At 56.6% G+C, this 18862-nt stretch overlaps 2 protein-coding genes across 2 annotated transcripts; both read right to left on the reverse strand.

Moving 5' to 3' along the window:
- Positions 1-789: 789 nt before the first annotated feature.
- VENTX (VENT homeobox) lies at positions 790-3516 on the reverse strand. The gene is made up of 4 exons (XM_037805103.1): positions 3279-3516; positions 3001-3069; positions 1244-1404; positions 790-1170 (listed from the first exon to the last, which is right to left on the reverse strand). The coding sequence occupies exons 1-4, from the start codon at positions 3514-3516 to the stop codon at positions 790-792; spliced, it is 849 nt and encodes a 282-aa protein (XP_037661031.1).
- Positions 3517-9137: 5621 nt separating this feature from the next.
- Positions 9138-12466, reverse strand: UTF1 (undifferentiated embryonic cell transcription factor 1). The gene is given in 12 exon segments (XM_037805107.1): positions 9138-9181; positions 9726-10462; positions 10684-10811; positions 10901-10955; positions 11381-11686; positions 11688-11811; positions 11895-12135; positions 12138-12200; positions 12202-12237; positions 12239-12292; positions 12295-12385; positions 12387-12466. Coding segments are annotated over 12 exon segments (1959 nt in total).
- Between the last annotated feature and the right edge of the window lie 6396 nt (positions 12467-18862).

Below are 18862 nucleotides of genomic sequence, written 5' to 3' on the forward strand. Positions count from 1 at the left end.
GTACAGGGCCGCCCGGGCAGCTGCTCCAGCCGTGAGGACAGACACCAGGCGGGCGGCGCCACTCTCTCAGACCCCCAGGCATTTCCAGATTTTCTGCGGGAAAAGTCTCCTCCGCCTTTTCTGTCCATCGAGAGGACCTGCTACAAGGCCTCTGGGGGATCCTTCAGGGGAGAAACGTGCGGCAGCTCCGCTCTGGATCCCGGCTCCCTGGGCCCTTCCCCTGCAGGGGACGCAGCCACCAGGCGGGCGTCCTGCCCCACAGGGCCGGCGCCCCTCACCCCCGCTGTTTTCCCTTCCTGGTTTCCAGCTGTGGCTTTGAGGCCATGAGGTTATAAAACAATGCCTCTGTTTCCTTGTAATGCTTTCCTGATTTCTGGTTTTCATTTTTACTCATAAAGCTTTTAAGCATGTAGTGCAAGAAAGGATCCACTTTCATTTTTTCCAACTGGAAAACTGTTTTTTTCCCACCTTCTTTGGAATAAATTGCCTCTTATCATAGACCAAGCCTCCCCAGACATAGCAAGTCCACTCTGGCTTTTGATTCTGGTCACTGACCTCCAGTTACTCCTTAAACTGACCCTTTCAGGAATTTTCAAGTGGGTCAGGGCTACAGGTCACAACTGCAGGTTGTCACAAATGCACCCCACCCACGATGTGGCCTCCAGGACACACAGAAACGGCGGGCGTCTCTCCAGCTGGGCGGCCGGCATGGCTCTGCACACACGTACGACCTGTGGGTGGCAGCGTCCGGCATGTCCGAGCTGCAGGCTGTGGGGTTGCCACAGTTCCTCAAAAGGCATCTTTGGGCTCTGAAAGAGCACCCAAGTTCCAGGGTCCCCCGGACAAGGACGGTCTCAGCGTGTGCACCTGGCTCCCAGGGTCCGGGAGGCAGGGTGCCAAGGGGTGCCAGCTACAGGAGGCCCAGCCGGGGGCCAGGGAGGCCTGTTCCACGTGGCAGGAGCCCCAGAAGGAGCCAGCAGGCAGCACCAGAGTCTGGGGGCCAGGCAGGGGTGCCCCAGGGTACAGCAGCTGCAAACCACTGCCCAGGGCAGACGGTGGTGGGCAGAGAGCCAGGGGCGTGTAGAGGGGTCCAGAGAAAGGGACGTTCAGCTGCGAGTCCTGCATTTGGCGCTTGTGTTTCATTCTGCGATTCTGAAACCAGGTTTTTATCTGCAGGAAAAAGCAAGTTCAAACCAGGGGTGAAAACAGCTTCCGCACCCCCCGCCCCGCGGGCCTGCCTCACCTGCACCTCGGAGAGCTGCAGCTCCTTTGCCAGCTTCTTCCGCTCCGGAGGGCCCAGGTACCGGCGGTGCTGGAAGGAGCTCTCCAAGGTGCTGACCTGCGCCGCCGTGAAGGCCGTACGGACGCGGGGAGCCCGCCCGGGGCCAGGCTCCTTGCACAGGCCTGGAGGGAGGAAGGGGACGAGTCCACTCGACTGAAAGCGCCTCCCTGGGGCAGCCCTGAGGCTGCAGACAGCCGACGCGGGGAGGGAAGTTTGACAGGTGGCCTCCAACGGGAAGAGAAATCCCTTCTTGCCGCCTCCCTTTGGCTAACAGCTGGTCACATCCGGGTATCCCACTAGTCTCGGAGGCACTGTCAATCAAGGCAGCAGCCCCTGCTCAGGGGTGGTCGGGGAACCCCAGGTAGAACAGGTGACAACGAGGGGGGGGCGGCAGGGGTTTGCTCCACCTTGAGGCAGCCGGCACCTCCCCAGCTCGCTCGGCCCCTTCAAAAGCCTGAACAATCCACCAGGCGAGAAGCGTGGGTGGCAGGGAGGGATGCCGTTGGAGGCCCTTCCACAGGTGCAGAGGCCTGGGGGAGCCCGAGACCCAAGGAGGGGGAGGCGTCTTCAAAGACTCATAGGTAGGTACCTGGCCTGGGGCCAAGCCTCAGCCATAACCCAGGTCACCAGGACCCAGGCTCTGTCGCACCCACTGTGTGTGGGGCAAGCCTGCTTTCTAATGTCTAAAACTAAGAGATGCGGCGAGGCACTAAACCGGAGACAGTCATGGGCAATTCCCGGGGAGGAAGCCAATGTGCTGAAGATTCCCACGTGGCCAATGTTTAATGCAAGTCTGATAAAAATGAAAGTTGGTTTTTTGGGGGGAAACAAATTTTATGTTTATTTTAATGATGATCTGGAAGCATAGAGCAGACAAGTGGACAGATACAGTTTTGGGGATGGGAGGGGTGAAGGCAGGGAGAAGAAACAGCCTTCATGAAGGGGTTTTGATGCCCATTTTCCCCTGCCTTCCTGCCTGCTGCAAAATTAACATATATTTTAAAAATCAGGCTGGTCAACATCAATTTATGGATTTGATTTTGTACTATAATTTTTTAAGTTGTATCCATTGGGGGAAACTAGGGGAAGGACACACAGGACCTCTGTGTGCAATATATATATATATATATTTTAATCATACTGTCATTAAGTAAAGATCACTAAATTTGATTTTGGTAGCCCTTGTGAAATTTAAACTAACCACTGATAGAATTTTCAAACACAGAGATGATGGCTGGCTTTTTTTGGGGGGTGTGTGCTCCTAGTTGGGAGAACAAGTTTAAAATTTCATCTCCTTTAAGTATGACATGATTTCAGGTGGATTACTAGATTGCTTTTGTTAGTGAAAATTTAGAGATGAAATCAACCCTTACTTCTGACCAAGTAGGACTTTAAACCTAAAAGCAATGGATTAAGTCACAAAGGACTAAAGAGCCAGAAAAAGTCTTGTCAGCAAATGACAAAGCGGCAGATAAAGTTTAAGGTGCCATCAAGACCTCCTGGTGGATGACAAGGCAGAAGGCACAAATGTGGAAATACACCGAGCCAGCGTTTCCCAGGCTCCCCAGGCGGAGAGACCCTTAAGCCAAACCTGTGGAGCTTTTTAAGAAACCAGCAGGGTTCCAGGCCAGCTGAATGGGCTGGAATAACGCCAAGTCCTTGAGGGCCACAGTGATCTCTGAGCCCGGCAGGTTCCACGAGCTTTAAAACTGACCCACCTCGCACCAGTGACTCATAGACCCGGTCCCGCCCTCCTCGGATGACCCTCTGGGCAGTCACGGCCCGGGCTGGAGTCGGGGGCCGGGGCCAGCGAGGAGGAGGGTGGGGAAGGGCAGGAGGGGGGCAGCCCGGTGGCGGCTTCTGCTTTCGAGGGGAGATATGCTCTCCCAAGGGAGGGGGACTCATCTTAAGACCTCATAGGAATCGCCCATCCAGGGATGCCCCCCACCCCAATCGGAGAAGAAAAGACCCCCACCCCTGCCCCATAGAGACCTACCAGTCACAGGCGTCCCTTGCACCGACAGATCTGGGGTTTTGGCTGCGTGGCTGCTCACAGTCTGCAGGGGTTCCCCACTGTGGGACCCCAGGGTGGGGGCAGCGAGGCCCCCCCAGGAGACCTCGGCAGGCCTGGAGGTGTGGGTGGGCCCTCTGCAGCTGGTCTGAGAGAGCCAGGCCACGGAGCAGAAGCTTGAGCAGGGCTTGCGGCTCCCGGGCAGGTGGGAGGAGGGCGGCATGGCTGCTCGGTGCAGCCAGGCAGGAACCACGCGGGCAGGCCAAGGGCCAGGAGCTAGGCTGGGGTGCAGGCAGCAGCCGGGCGCAGGAACCGCCTCAGGCTCAGCGGGCTGGGGCACTTATAAGCGCAGGCCGGGGCGGGGTTGGGGGTGTAGGTGGGAGCGCAGTTTGCAGGGAAGGCCGCAAATCCCCCCAGATAAGTAGCACCTAATCGCCTTCAATTCAGAGGCACAAAGGAGGCCGCTCACACTTCTCAAGGCTCCAAGATGTCTGGGGCAGGGCGGGGCCGCTGTTTAACTGAGACTAGACGATTCAGGACTTGCTACATACTTTCGTCCCCCTCCACCTCGCCAGGCTGCTAGGAGGCGAGGGTGGCCTCCCCAGAGTCGGATGGGACGCTGGGGGACGGGCGGGAGCCCCGCGGGTGATGGCGGGGAGCGCACCCGAGGGGGAGGGGCTTCGGTTTTGGGGTCGACAACCGCCCAGAGTCTCGTTGGCCACGCTCCAGCGGTCGGCCGGGGATGGGGCGGAGGGTCCCCGCGGCCCCCGGCGGTCCCTTCCAGGCTGGACTGGTGCCGCCCCCAGCCCTGTCCGGACCCTCTACTGCGGCTGACGCGGGTGCCTAGATGCTGCCACCGGACTCCGGGGACGCGCCCGCGCAGGGCGTGGACGGCTCCTGCCAGCTCCCAGAGGAGTCGGGAAGAGGGAAGGGCGCGCACAGCCACCGCCCCCGGAGGCAGGGCCTCTGACCTCCCACCGGGCCACGAGGCCACCTGCGGAGCTCGGGTCAGGCCTGCGCGTCCCCGAGGACGTCCCCGGGAGGAGGGCGCAGGACCGCGGGTGCTGCACGAGCCTTTCCGCGGTGCATTCTGAGCGCGCGCCCTCGGGTCCGTCCCCCACGTGCCGGGCGACGCGCGGGGTTGGGGAGCCCCGACGCAGCCAGGTGGGCCCGGCTCTTCCCTGGCCGGTTCTGCCCCTCGCCCCGACGTCTTTCCCCGCCTGTGGCCAGACAGCGTCTGTCGCTCCCTGAAACGGCCCCGGCTCCGGTTTGGAGATGTGTTGCGTCAATGACGACGGCGGTGCGGTGGGTCCCCCTTACCTTAGGGGCCCTGGACCAGCCTGCGAACGCGCGCGGGGCGCGGGAGAACCCATGCGGGCGCAAGTTCCCCGCCCCCGCGCACAAGGTTGAGCTCAGCAGCTCTGGCTCCTCGGGGCGCCGGCGCCAGCCTCCGCCGGGTCCGCCGGCTTCCTCCGCGCCCTTCCCGCCCCGCGGAGATCAAAGGACCCGGCGGAGGTCGCCCCGGGTTTGACGCGATTCATCCCGCCTTCCGAGCCTGTCGGCTTGGGGAGGGGGAAGAGCTGGGGGTCTGGGGCCCCGCCAGGCCGACGGCTTCCCGGGATCATCCCTGGGGAGGGGGCAGGATGAGGGTGGGGCCGCCCCGCGGCTGACCGGCTCTTCCGTCGCTGGGCCCGCAGGGGGAGGCTGGGGGAGGCTGTGGACGCGGCCTCTGTGCTGGCGGCTGGGGACCACGACTGACCCTCCCCCATTTACTGTCGGGGGAGACTATGAGCCCCTTCCAGTGTCTCGGGAAAGGGGATTTGGCCACGGGAGACTTGTCCGGGGTTGCTCCGGGGAGCTAGCCTGTTGCTCCAACGCTGTGGCCACAGGGCTCGCTCGGAGGATTCTGTGTTGGGGGGACCTCCCGCGGGCACTGCGCTGGGGCAGGGGACAACTGCCCTTTGCCCTGTCGGCAGCTTCAGGGCTGATGCGGAGCCCTGGGCGACAAGTTGGGGCAAAGGTAAGTAAATAAGCACCCGCCCCATCTTGGTAAACATGCACAAGAAAGCTAAATTGAGGAACGTTTTGGAAATTATTGCATTTTAGGTTCAAAGCCATTGATCCATGAAATGTAAACAGTTAGCACATACCATGTTTTTGAAGCCCACTTTTAGTCCTTCTTCATTTCTAACTTGGGTTCCTTCTGTCTCAGGGACCCCTGCCCACCAGCGCTTGCCCTCTGCACCCTCCGAGGTGACTCCGGCCTCGGGCCCCTCCTCTAAAACCCTCCCACTGCCCCTCTCTGAGCTGTTCAACCCAGGTCTCCGCCTCAGCTTTGGGCCGGCTGCCAGCCCTCCCCACCCCCATAGGAGCCTCCGCAGCCCTTGGCCCACCCTTCATCCATGACCCCAACTCCTTGGACACTGCCTGCCACGCCGGGGCAGCAGCAGTGCATCTGGGGGGTGGAGGGAGCCCCAGAGACTGCCCAGTGCACCTCCTGCCTGCAGGGAGGGAGATGGCATGAACCCCACGCGTTCCTGGAACACGTCCAGCCCATTATCCCTGGAGGCCCCCGGGCCCTGCCTCAACCTACAACACATCCAGAGCGACTGTGCCCCCCCCCCAAACGGCTGTGCCCCCCCCAAACGGCTCCTCCAGGGCCCCAGCTCTCTGCCCCGCCCCTCCCCCTGCATCCACCTGGACACCAGTCAGCCCCACTCGGCCCGTCCACGACTCAGGCTGGGCCCAGGCCAGGTCCCTGCGGCAGACTCCAGCCTCCCCCCGACAGCCCCTTCCCCACCCCACGTGTGGCTGCATTGTCCTCCTCCCTGTCCCATCTCGCTCTCAGCCCCACATGCCCTCCTCTCAGGACGAACCCAACAGCCACATGCCCCCCGCCAGCCCTCCTGTGGCCCCTGGGATGACGGCGGCCTGCTCCGTCCTGCCCCGGGCCACACCTCGTCCTCCGGCACCCCTCCCTTGTTTGAGGTCTCTCCTCGAGAGTGGGGGAGGGGAGATGGGGGTGACCCCACCCCAGCTGTGCCAAGTGTCCAGTTAGAGACGACCGGCCTGGGGGGTTGGGAGTTACTGGGTTTGAGGGGCTGGGAGGGATGGGGTGGGCCCGGGTGCAGGCGGCTGGGAAGGGCTGCTCAGGCCGAGCCCCGGGCGGGGGGATCCCAGGGATCGGGGAGCTGACTAACGTCTGGGTCTGGGTCTCCTCCCCGGGACATGGACACGCCAGGAGTGGGCCTGCCCCCCTGGCACCGCCGCCTCCACGGGTGCCTGCCTCTCTGTGTGCAGGAGCAGTGTGTGTGGGGGGTGGGCCAGGAGGCTGGGGCTGGGGGCTTAGCTTAGGAGGGCCACCACCACCGGGGCTCTGAGGAGCTGGGGGGAGTGATGGGGGGCAGGAAGGCCGGGCTGGGCCCCCTGCTCTCACACTACCCCCCCAGCGGGTGACCTCCGCCCCAAACCAGGTCTGAGAACAGGTGCTGCGAAGGCCGAGAGGACAGGTGGGGTCCACGGGGGCCGGGGGACCAGAGAGCCCCTGTGAGATGGCTTATGGAGAATAAACGGAAGCAGGATTTTAACAAGGAGGGAACAAGAAGAACAAAACAAAACAAAAATAAACAAAAAGTAAAATAAAGATGGAAGAGACGGGAGCATCGCTCTGAGAGGGGAAGACCTGAGTTCTGGGGTCCCCGTGCTGCCCCTGTCTGCACCCTCCTGTGGGAGCCCCCCACCTCCCCTCGCTTCCTGCGGGGACTTCTCACTGATTTCCCTGGCGGTGTGGTTATGGGTCAGAACTCGGCCCGGACACACAGGTGGGGATGGCGGCTCCGGCTCACCCTCAGGAAGCGGGCGTGCAGCGGGCGTGCAGTGCAGGGCCCGGGTGGGGCCGTGGTGCTGGGTGCCTCGCCGTCCCCCGACGACCAGGAGAAGTCTCCTCCGTCTGGTTGCCTCACCGGGAGTCAGAGGAGGGAGCTCAGCGCCGAGGCTGGAGCTTTGGTGTGACTTTTAAAGGTGCGATTCTGAAGATGAGAACCCGAAACCAACTGGACCCAAGCAGAATCTTGGTGAGGACTGAGGGGACACGCTTACGAAATGTGCAGCTCGGTTACACAGCGGAGAAACAAGCGCGGGGCACGGGCTCCAAGGGGAGTTAGGAAAGGGAACGTGGAGGCCAAAGGGAGGTGGCTCTCACCTCAGCCAGCAGGTCCAGCATGGGGGCAATTTTAGTGTTAATTACATATATGTCAAAGTAAAATAAAAACCCCGGTTCCTCAGTTGCATGAACCCCATTTCCAAGGGCTCAGTAGCCATGTGGGGGTCACAGCGGCCGTATTGGACAGTGCGGATCTAGAACACTCCGCCACTGCAGAAAGTTCTACTGGACAGCACAGCTCTAGAAGACAGGGCCCGAGGGGTGCTATCAGGAGCAGCAGCAGGCCCTCAGTTACCCGTATGGGGGGACAGTACCCCTGGGGTCCCAAGACACCCACTGAGAAGAGGGCTGCTGGGAGGCAGCCGGCCACGATGACGGAGGACAGGCCACCCACAGGCCAGCGCGGGCAGCAGGGCCAGGTGCCCAGTGAGCTGAATGTCCACCATGTTCACGACATGGAGGTGATTCTACGACACCCACAAAGCCAGAGCCACAGACGGGAGGGCTGGCATCCGGCAGGTGACGTCTTCGTGCCGAGGGCACGGCTGGTGGGGAGCCGGCAGGAGAGGGGGGGGGGCAATCGGAGCCGGACTGTTGTCCACGCCGGCCGGGAGGCTGTCATCAGGTGCAAGGTGCAAAGAAGGCAAGAGGCCGCGGGTGTTTTGGTGACGAGCGACGAGGCCGCTGGGCCTCCACTGACGCCCGGAGAGAGCAGGGAGGCTTCCTGCCCCCACACAAACCAGCCCTCGCAGCCACCCACGGAACCCCCCGAGAGAGTGCGGACAGCAGAACTGGTGGCCAAAAAGATGACAAGTTAGGCCCTAACCAGGGGCAAAAAAGAAGCCCCCAAGTTGACAGGGTTGGGTGACTCTCGGGAAAACACATTTAACATTTAGGTATTTGCTCATAACCAATATATCAAATCCCTAGAGGAGGCCGAGATGGAGCGACACACAGGAACACATCCTGACCCCGGGGCCACCACGGACGGGTACAGAGCGTGAGAAGATTCACCACTGTTCCCACTCAGAAAGAGACACGGGCCCAGGGATGCAGGGCCCTGGCCACATCCCGAGATTACGAGGCACGGCGGGCCAGAGAGGGGCCGCTGGTAACCAGCACCCAGTTACCGGTCCTGGTAGGGGCCAGGCTTGGTCCTGAACAAGGGGTGACACAAAGGAAATGGCAAAGCCAGGCCCTGCGGTCCCGGAAGCTGCAGGGAGGGGAGGGTCCCTGCCCACTGCTAGTGACACAGCAGCTCTCGGGGCCTGAGCTGGCAGGGGTGGCCCCGCTCCCTGCACCGAGGACTGGGGGAATCTCGGGGAGGGGACGGGCAGGCAAGACAGACCCACAGGACGTAACTCACAGGGAGGGTCCCACAACCCGTGATGGCCCCAGTGCGTGGCGAGTTGTCAGTGGCCCGACCACGTGGCTCTACAGTGGAGGCACACGGCGAATAAAGGGCAGCCCACGTGGGAAGGCAACTCGGCGGAAAGTCCCACACACCAGGAGGGCCCCACAGTACACCCCAAAACAAAATGAAGTAGACAGACTATCGAGTTACATCACTAGGAGAGTCACCCGATGAAACCAAGTCAGACAGGTCCCCCAAATGCCGGGAGAGTAAGGCACCCTCAGCAACGCAGGGTCAGGAAGAGGAATCTCGGAACCTCCATAGGCAACTAGATGAAGCCGTCCAGAAGTGACAGCCCTGGACCAGGGGCTCCTGGGAACACAGAAGGGACAGCAGGCACCACAGACGGCGGCTGGGGACACCCCTCCCTCCCACAGATGTGGGCAGGACACGGCCCCATGTGGAGAAATCGCAGGCAGCGTCAGGAAAAGGGAACGTCCCGTCAGCTCCAGGGCACCAGGAGCAGCCAGTGAGTTTCACGGCTGTTAAGACAGCAGCCCCAGAGCCGAGCAGCAGGGCAGACGAACTCTGTTCTGACAAATATCGTGAAGTTAAATAACAGAAGGCCCACCTGCCCACCTCCCTGGAGTGACTTAAACACCCAACACACATCCCCAGCCCCGGATTAGAAGGCATGAATTTCAAGATGATGGGGAAGGAGAGCCCCGATCCGAGGGTGTGGCAGGTGACCCCCGAGTGTGACATGAGCAGCAATGGCAGATGAATTTTCCTTGGGCCCCAAATATCTCAACCTGGGAGACTCACTGTCGCCTCTTCCGGCCCTGGAGCGCCTGTCTAGGGAAAGGGGTGGCACCCGGGCACCACCCTCCCGGTGGCCGTCCAGGAGCAGACCCACCTGGAAGGGCAGCCTTGTCTCGCCGCAGGGAGAGGGGACAGGACCAGGAGGAGCTGAAGCCCAGGGACGGAGGGGCCCTGCAGCGGCTTCGGAGAACAGCCCTGAGCTTGGGCCCGTGGAACTGGAGAAGGGCAGGCGGAACATTCCAGCAAGGGATGGCATCCAGGGCCCACGGTGACCCGAGTGGCTGGACGCCCTGGACGTGGCGTGTGAGTGTGGCCATGTGGGCCTCGGCGTGCTGCACAGGGACAGGGTCCGGGTGGACCCGCTGGGGTGTGTGTGTGTTTGCACGCTGACACACCACAACCGGCTTCTGGGCAGCGTGGAGAGCGCAGAGGACGCTGTCGTGGGGGAAGGGGCTGGCACTAAAGGAGGCGATCAGGCAGGTCCAGTTCTTTCTGACCCAGGCCCCCCAGGACCTGCTGAGGCCCCACTGCCCTGGGAGCTGCTGCCGGCCACCCGTGGGCCACGCACTGCTGGTGACTGGGTTCAGCTCGGTGAGCCCCCGGTCCAGCCAGGTCCCAGTGCACCATTTTGTCAGAGAAGGGTGTGGGGAGGGGACTGCGATTCCAACCCCCATCCGGTGAACCCTCAGGGACTGGGCGTTCCCAGTGCAGAACTGGGAGTTGCAGGTGGGCGCGGGGTGGGGCGGGCGCTGCTTGGCCTGCGGCACACTTCTTAAGTCTCTGAATGGGTCCCCTAATTTGTAAAATGGGGACCTCCAGTGCTCCAGGAGCCTGCATTGTCATGGAGAAACGCAGGCTCCATCTTCATCTCCACCGAGAGGCCGGAGTTCCCAGAAATCTCCACCTGCGGCCCCACCCCCCTTGGAATCCCAGCCCAGGGCGGGGCCCTTGGCTATTCTGAGAATGTGCCCAGGCGCCTGCGCCCCCAGCAGCTCCCCCGGCCCACCCAAACCCCTGGAGCCAGCCCCCCGGGGACCCAGTGGGGGCCTCACCACCAGTTATGCCATTGGCTCTTCTCCCCTGGGTGCTCCCAGGCCCCCAAAGAGGCCAACGTGTTGCAGGCCGAGTTCAGCCAAATACCTTTGCACTGCATCAGGCTCAAGTAGGACTCGGGGAACATCTGCCCCAGACCAGGGTCAAAGCAACTTCTCCCCTCTGGGCAGACGTGACAGGCCAGGTGTGGGCCAGTAGGTCCCCAGCCGAGCCCACCGCTGAGCTGGTGCTGATGGGGCTCCGGCGGGCAGGGCCTGGGGAACGATAGCACCTGGCAAGGACCCCCAACATCAGGTCTCAGGTACAGCACCCCAAACGGATCTCAGCACTTGGCCTCCATTTGGGTGCATCTCCCTCCACGTGTCAGCCGGACACCTTAGGAGCTTTCAGAGTTCTTGAGCCCCAGGGCACACGCAGCCAGGGGCCGCCCCCGCCCCTCCGAGGGAAGTGGAAGCACTTTAGCCCCACCCTGACAGCCGCGGAAAGCCCAGGTTCAAGGCCGCCCCGCCCCTACCCCCACCCCCCCAGCCCCCCACTCCCAGCGGCAGGCCGTAGGTAAGTGGGGCCCGATGTTAGCAAGCAGCAGGACTTAGACATGTTCGGCATAGTGGAGAAAAGCTATCTTTTTATTAAACCTTGTTTTGGGAAGGAGAGGGCTGCAGGGAGCAGGGCGCAGCGGCACGGGGCGGGTCTCACGGCCGTGGGCCCGGCAGGACGCCTCGCTCGGCGGCGGCGCTGCCCACCAGGAAGCCCACGGCCAGGGTCACGGTCTGGTCGAAGGAGCCGCGCAGCTGCTCGATGTGCTGGTTCAGCGTCAGCAGCTGGTCGCGCAGCGGGCCCAGGATGGCCGTGAGGTCGCCCAGGTGCCCCAGGGCTTCCAAAAGGGAGTCGCTCAGCGACGGGGGCGCGGCCTGGGGGGGCGCGCGATCCCCGGGGAGACCCGGCGGAGGGTCTGCGTCCCCCCAGCCAGGGGTGAGGGGGGGGGGCGGCCGCCGAGGCGAGGGTTGGCGGCGGCGGGGAGCCGGAGACGCGGGAGGCGCCCGCAGGCATCGGCGGGGACGGGCTGAATCGCAGCATCCAAGTGGTTTCCGCGTCGGGGTCACGGGCGGTCGGCAGCGGACAAGCGTCTGGGGAACGCAAGCGTTGTGGTCGGGTCGAGTCGCGGCAGCCCGCCCCTCCCGCCCCCCCAAACCCTCCCGGTCCCGCCTACCTGGTTCGTCGACGGTGGGGGTGGGGGTGGGGGTGCGGGCGGAGGCCGAGGCCGGGCGGCGGCCGCGCTGGGGGCGCCCGGTCCCGGGGGAGCGGCGGCGGCCCCGCCGGCGCCCGTGGTCGCCCAGCAGCCGCATGAGCTCCTGGATCTGCGCGTCGAAAGGCCCCGGGCCCTGGCCGTGCGCGTCGCGCAGTTTGTCCTTGAGGAACTTGTAGCGGCGGCGGCACTTGCGCGGGCGTGCGCCCGCACCTGCTGGCGGGCCAGCGCGGCCGACACGCGGCGGTAGGTGGGCAGCGCCTGGCGGCGGTTCGAGCAGCAGCGAGCGCCACACGGCCGGCTGCAGAAAGCGTGTCCAGCAGCAGCTCCGTCTCCCGGGCGCTCCAGGGCGCGCGCTGTGCGCCGAGCCGGGGGACACCGGAGACAAGGGCGCCGCCAGCGCGCCGGGCGAGGCGGGCCCATTGGGCGGGGGTCCCCAGGGCGCCCTCGGCGGGCCGCGGCTCCGGCTCCGGGCTGGCCGGCGACGGCGGCGCGGGGGGCGCCAGAGGGGGCGGCCGCCGGGGCCGGAGCAGCATCCCGTGGCCGGGCGGAGCGGGGCTCTCGTTGAGTCGTGGGGCCGGAGAGCTGGAGGCGGGCGCCGCCCGTGCCGCCCACACGCGCTCTGACGACCCTGCGCGGCCGCCCGGCGCACCCCGGAGCAGCGGGGTCTACGCGTCCCTCCCACCCGCCGGGCCCGCCCCCGCGCGCCCCACCCCTCCGCGCCGAGCGCGCTCGCCCCTCTGGTGCAACTCGAGCACTGGGTTCCCGCCCCTGCCTGTGGGCTCCTAGGCCCTGGGCTGCCGCCTGGAGGGAAGGAGCCTGTAAAGCAACCTCGATGGTGTTTTGGAAAACGAGTGGAAGCACTGCGGCACGGCCAGCGCAGGAGGTGCGGTTCGATTACTTTCTATGCATGTGCTGCGCCCTTTGACCGCCGCCCAAATGGAACTAGGAACTTTTTCCGGGCGCGGAAAGGGCGCTGGTGTCCTTTCGAGGAGGCTGGTGTTCTTTCCCTCGCTCATCGGTGAGGTTAGCCTGTTCTGGAACTTCCCCACGTGGAATCGCCCGGCACGGAATGCACCTCGCCTGGCTTCCTGCGCACCCACGGGGGCGCGCCTCCAGGCCAGGCGCTCTGGTTGCCTTGTCCTGTGGATAAGCACATCCCACCACACACGCCCCCTCCACGCTGATGGGCCTCTGGTTGCTTCCACTTGGGGACCTTTTGAGCCAAGCTGCTCGAATGCCCTAGTACACGCCTTGCTTGCCCTGAGCATCTGCACACGTTTCTCCTGGTCTGTCCTTGAAGTGGAATAGCGGTGGATGTGGAAAGCATCTGTAGCCTCGGAAGAATCGGCCAGTGTTCCATATGGTCCTACCATTTGGGGCCCTTACTCCAGTGCCCAGGCAGACCGCATGTGCCACATTCCTGCTAACACTTGGCACTGTCGGTTTTAAATATTAGTCACTCTGACCTTGGTGGCGGCTCACTGTGGTTCTGGTGTTTCCTGAAGACTAATGACACGAGGACCCATTTCCATGTGCTTGATGACATTTGGGATATCCTTTTTTTGTGAAGTGCTTGCTAAATCTTTACCATTTAAAAGTGGGTTGCCTGGCTTTTTATTTTTGTTTTTCAGACTTACAGGACAGTTACAAAAATAATACAACCCCCCCAACAGAGAACTCCACCCCCCTCAGCAGATACCCAGATCCACCAATTTTAACTTTTTGCCACAGTTGCCATATCATTCTATCTATCTTTCCTTCTAACTGTTAATTGATTTTCTGAACGCTTGAGTGTAGGTTGTGTTCATCACGCTTCTTGAACACATTACTTCCATGTATAATTCCTAAGAACAAGGATATTCACTTATGTAACCACCTTAAGTGCAGTCATTGAGTTCAAGCAATTTAATATTGATGTAAAGTTTAGAGTCTGTATTCCAATTTTATCATGTCCCAATAATGTCCTTTTGAGTCTTTTCTCCTCCCCTACTAGATGCCACCCAGAATCATGTATTGCATTTGTCACTGTCTCTTTAGTGTTTTTTTTTTTTTTAATTGTGGGAACATATATACAATATGCACTTTCCCTTCTCAGCCACTCCTAAACTTTCCATTCAGTGGGATTAATCACATTTATAATACTGTGGTACCTCACCACTTTCCATTATTAAAACTTTCCCCTCTCCCCACACAGAAACCCTACACCCATTTTGCATTAACTCCCCATTCCCCCTGCCCCTGGCCACCTGTACTGTAGTTTCTGCCTCTATGGGCTTGCATATTCTCTGATACTTTCTTTGTAGTTACTCTGAGGCTTCAATGTAACATCCTAAATCTGGAACAGTCTCGTTTGCTTTGATAACAGCTTAACATTAGTAGCATCAATAAGCTGTCTTCCTATACCCTTCCATCCCCCACCTTTACACAGTTCTTGTCACAAATTATATGTTGATCCAAACCACTGATTTTATCATTACATTTTATGCATCTGCCTTTTAGATCCTGTAGAAAGTAAAAAAGTAGAGTTACAAACCAAAAATACAGTAGCACTGGCATTTGTATTTACTCATGCCGTTATCTTTATTGGAGATCTTTATTTCTTCTGGTGGCTTCCATCTGTTGTCTATTGTCCTTTCCTTTCCGTGGGAAGAACTGTCTTTAGCAGCCCTTGTAGGGCAGTTCTAGTGTTGACAAACTCCCTCAGCTTTCCTTTATCTGGGAATGTCTGAATCTCCCTCATTTTTGATAGATAGTTTTGCTGGATAGAGAGTTCTTGGTTGGCAAATTTTTGCTTTCAGCACTTTAAATATGTCATCCCACTACCTTCTTGCTTCCATGGTTTCTGATGAGAAATCTGCTTTTGATTTTCTTGAGCCTCCCTTGTATGTGACACGTTGCTTTTCTCTTGCAGCTTTCAGAATTCTCTTTATCTTTGGCATTTGACAGTTTGATTATAATATGCTGTGATATGGATCTACATATTTAGGCTTATCCTGTTTGGAGTTTGTTTACAGTCTTGGATGTGTATATTCATTAAATTTGGGAAGTTTTCATCCATTATTTCCTTGAATATTCTCTCTGCCCCTTTCTCTCTTTCTTCTGGAACTCCCAGGGAAAGAATACTGCAACACTTGATGGGGTCCCGCGGGTTCCTCAGGCCTGTTCATGTTTCTTCATTCTTTCTTCTTTTTGCTCTTCAGCCTGATGATTTCAATTGTCTTGTCTTCAGGTTCTCTGATTCTTTCTTCTGCCAGCTCCAACCTGATGTTGAACTCCTCCAGGGGAATTTTAAATTTCTGTCACTGTGGTCTTCAGCTCTGTACGGTTCCTTTTCATACTTCCGCCTCCCTATTGATATTCTCTTTCTGTTCTTCTGTATTTAGTGTGCCATGGCTGAAATTTAGACTCTGTGGCATTGGTACCTTAACTTGTATCCAGCTAGCATTATGACGGAGCTTTCCTTGAATGTCAGGAGCTGACACACACACACACACACACACACACACACACACACACACACACACAGAAGGAAAAAAGGAAAAGCAAACACCTTTCCCAATCTTTGCAGGTTGACCAGCCCAAGTGTGGGTTTGACTTATTAAGTAGGAGGTTCCTAAGTTCACTTAGCATATGTTATGTCCGTGATAATCCATCCGTATCTCACATTATCATCACTTAGTTGTACAATCATCATCACTCTCAATTTTAAATACTTATCATGACCCAAAAAACTCCAGAGCTCTTCTTGGCCCTAATTATTTGTCCATAGTATTAGTGTGGTACTGGTAAGGTATTCCCATCAAATGTAGTTTTCAATATGCCATTGGTAGTTTTTTGCAAATACCACTCTGTTGTTAACTCTTTGTACTACTTCGCATCTTAGAAGTAGATCATGCAAGCACTTATTTATATTTGTGGTGCTCATCTGTGGGATACATGCCTTTAAACAACCCCTTTCGATCATGTTCACCTTCAATATGGCACTGATACTTATAATCCCATTAATAAACTGTCATCACCCCTGTCCACTCCCACACCTCTAAGTTCACCCTCATTAACATGTCTGCACATATTAGTTATCACTCCCCCTTCACTAACTTCTGTCTCTCTCTAGGCTCCCTTTATTCCACGTTATAAGACACCGATTTTACACTGTTCCTGGAGTTCACATTAGTGTAACATACAATATCTCTCCTTTTGTGTCTGGCTTATTTCACTCAGCATTATGTCTTCAGGGTTCATCCATGTTGCTGTGTGTTTCGGGACCTCGCTCCTTCTTACTGTTATGTAGTATTCCATGGTATGTATATACCATGATTTGTTTATCCACTGTCTGTTGAAGGACACCTGGATTGTTTCCGTCTCTTGGCAATTGTGAACAACGAAACTGTCCAGTTGTTTCATGGAATCTTGTGGGGGCAGGCATATTAGTGTTGATTAGGTGGGAATCCTTTGATTGAGTGTTTTCATGGAGATGTGACTCAGTCAACTGTGTTTGAGACCTTTGATTGGATAATTTCCATGGAGGTGTTACCCCGCCCATTCAGGGGGGGTCTTAACTGAATCACTGGAGTCCTAGAAAAGTGTTCACAGACAGAAGGAGGTGCTGCAGCCAAGAGAGACACTTTGAAGAATGCACAGGAGCTGAGAGTAGAGCTGGAACACAACCTGGGATCAGCAGATGCCAGCCACGTGCCTTCCCAGCTAACAGGTTTTCTGGATGCCATTGGCCTTCCTTCACTGAAGGTATACTCGTGTTGATGCCTTCATTTGGACATTTTCATGGCCTTCAGACTGTAACTTTGCAACCAAATAAATCCCCTTTAAAAAAGCCTATCCATTTCCGGTATTTTGCATAACAGCGGCATTAGCAAACCAGAACAGCCTCTGTGAACATCAGTGTGCAAATGCCTGTCCGTGTCACTGCTTTCACATCTTCTGGGTATATACTGAGAAGTGGAATTGCTGGATCATAAGGTAATTTGATACCTAGTTTTCTGAGGAACCTCCAAGATGTCTTCCACAGCAGCTGTACCATTATACATTTCCACCAGCAGTGGATGAGAGTTCCAATTTCTCAACATCCTCTCCAGTATTTGTAGTTTCCTGCTTGTTTAATGGCAGCCATTCTTATTGGTATGAGATGATATCATTGTGGTTTTGATTTGCATTTCCCTTATAGTTAACGAAGATGAACATTTTTTCATGTGTTTTTTTTTAGGCATTTGTATTTCCTCTCAGAAAAATGTCTTTTCATATCTTTTGCCCATTTTATAATTGGGCTGATTGTATTATTGTTGTTGAGTTGTAGGATTTCTTTATATATGCAGGATATCAGTCTCTTATCAGATATATGGTGTGCCAGTTTAGATATATTATGTCCCCCAAGAAAAAGCCAGGATCTTTTAATCCAATCTCTTGGGATATTGGGATCAGGTTGTTTCATGGAGATGTGGCCCTGCCCATTTAGTGTGGGTCTTAATTAAATCACTTAATTAAAAAGAGCTGCACAGGCCCAGACATTTGTTGCAGCTGAGAGACACATTTTGAAGACAGCTGTTGGAAGCTGACACTGACATTTTGGAGAATGCCATTTTGAAATGCAACCTGGGAGCAAGCAGATGCCAGCAATGTGCCTTCCCAGCTAACAAAGGTTTTAGGACTCCATTGGCCATCCTTCAGTGAAGGCTCCCTGTTGTTGATGTCTTACCTTGGACACTTAATGGCCTTAAGGCTTTTTTGTAACCAAATAAACCGCCTTTATAAAAGCGAATCCATTTCTGGTATTTTGCAAATGGCAGCATTAGCAAACCGGAACATATGGTTTCCAAATATTTTCTCCCATGCAGTCGGCTGCATCTTCACCTTTTTGGCAAAGTCCTTTGAGGCACAGAAGCTTTTGATTTTGAGAAGTTTCCATTTATCCATCTTTCTTTCATTGCTTGTGCTTTGGTATAAAGTCTAAGAAGCTACCTTCTATTACAGGTCTTGAAGATTTTTCCCTGTACTATCTTCTAGGAGTCTTATGGTACAGTCTCTTACATTAGGTCTTTGATCCACTTTGAGTTAACTTTTGTAGAGGGTGTGAGGCAGGGGTCTTCTTTCATTCTTCCAGACATGAATATCCAGTTCTCCCAGCCCCATTTGTTGAAGAGACTATTCTGTCCCAGTTCATTGGATTTGGGGGCCTTATCAATGGTTAGTTGATTTAGGGGTCTATTTCCGAACTCTCAATTCGATTCCATTGATCAATATGTCTGTCTTTGTGCCAATACTAAGCTGTTTTGAGGACTGTGGCTTTATAGTAGACTTTAGAGACAGGAAGTGTAAGTCCTCCCACTTCATTCTTCCTTTTTAGAATATTTTTGGCAATTCAAAGCCCCTTTCACTTCCAAATAAATTTGATAACTAGCTTTTCCAAGTCTGCAAAGTAGAAACATTTATATTGGGTAGAATTGACATCTGAATGATCATTATGTTTAGCCTTCCTATCCATGAACATGGAATATCTTTCCACCTATTTAGGTCCTTTTTGAGTTCTTTTAGTAGAGTTTTGGAATTTTCTGTTTAGAGCTCTTTTATGTCCTTGGTTAAGTTTATTCCTAGGTACTTGATTTTTTAGTTGCTATTGTGAATGGAATATTTCTTGAGTGCCTCTTCAGTTAGGTCACTACTAATGAATAGAAACATTACTGACTTTTGCACATTAATCTTGTATCCTGCCCCTCTGCTGAATTTAGCTTTGTTACAGATTTCTCAGGATTTTCCAAATATAAGTTCATGTCATCTGCAAATAATCATAGTTTTACTTCTTCCTTTCCAATTTGGATGCCATTTATTTCTTTGTCTTGCAGGATTACTCTGGCTAGCACTTCTAGCACAATGTTGAATAATAGTGGTGACAGTGGCATCATTGTCTCATTCCTGAT

The sequence above is a fragment of the Choloepus didactylus genome, chromosome 15 (assembly GCF_015220235.1).
Source record: "Choloepus didactylus isolate mChoDid1 chromosome 15, mChoDid1.pri, whole genome shotgun sequence".
Taxonomy (NCBI): domain Eukaryota; kingdom Metazoa; phylum Chordata; class Mammalia; order Pilosa; family Megalonychidae; genus Choloepus; species Choloepus didactylus.

What these genes read in the sequence shown, in the direction of transcription:
- VENTX (XM_037805103.1), bottom strand. Translation starts at nt 3,516, where the DNA reads ATGCCGCCCTCCTCCCACCTGCCCGGGAGCCGCAAGCCCTGCTCAAGC. An exon ending in CTATGAGTCACTGGTGCGAG is followed by an intron (nt 1,405 to 3,000) that starts GTGGGTCAGTTT and finishes TCCTCCCTCCAG; the next exon opens with GCCTGTGCAAGGAGCCTGGC. An exon ending in TGCAGCTCTCCGAGGTGCAG is followed by an intron (nt 1,171 to 1,243) that starts GTGAGGCAGGCC and finishes TTTTTCCTGCAG; the next exon opens with ATAAAAACCTGGTTTCAGAA.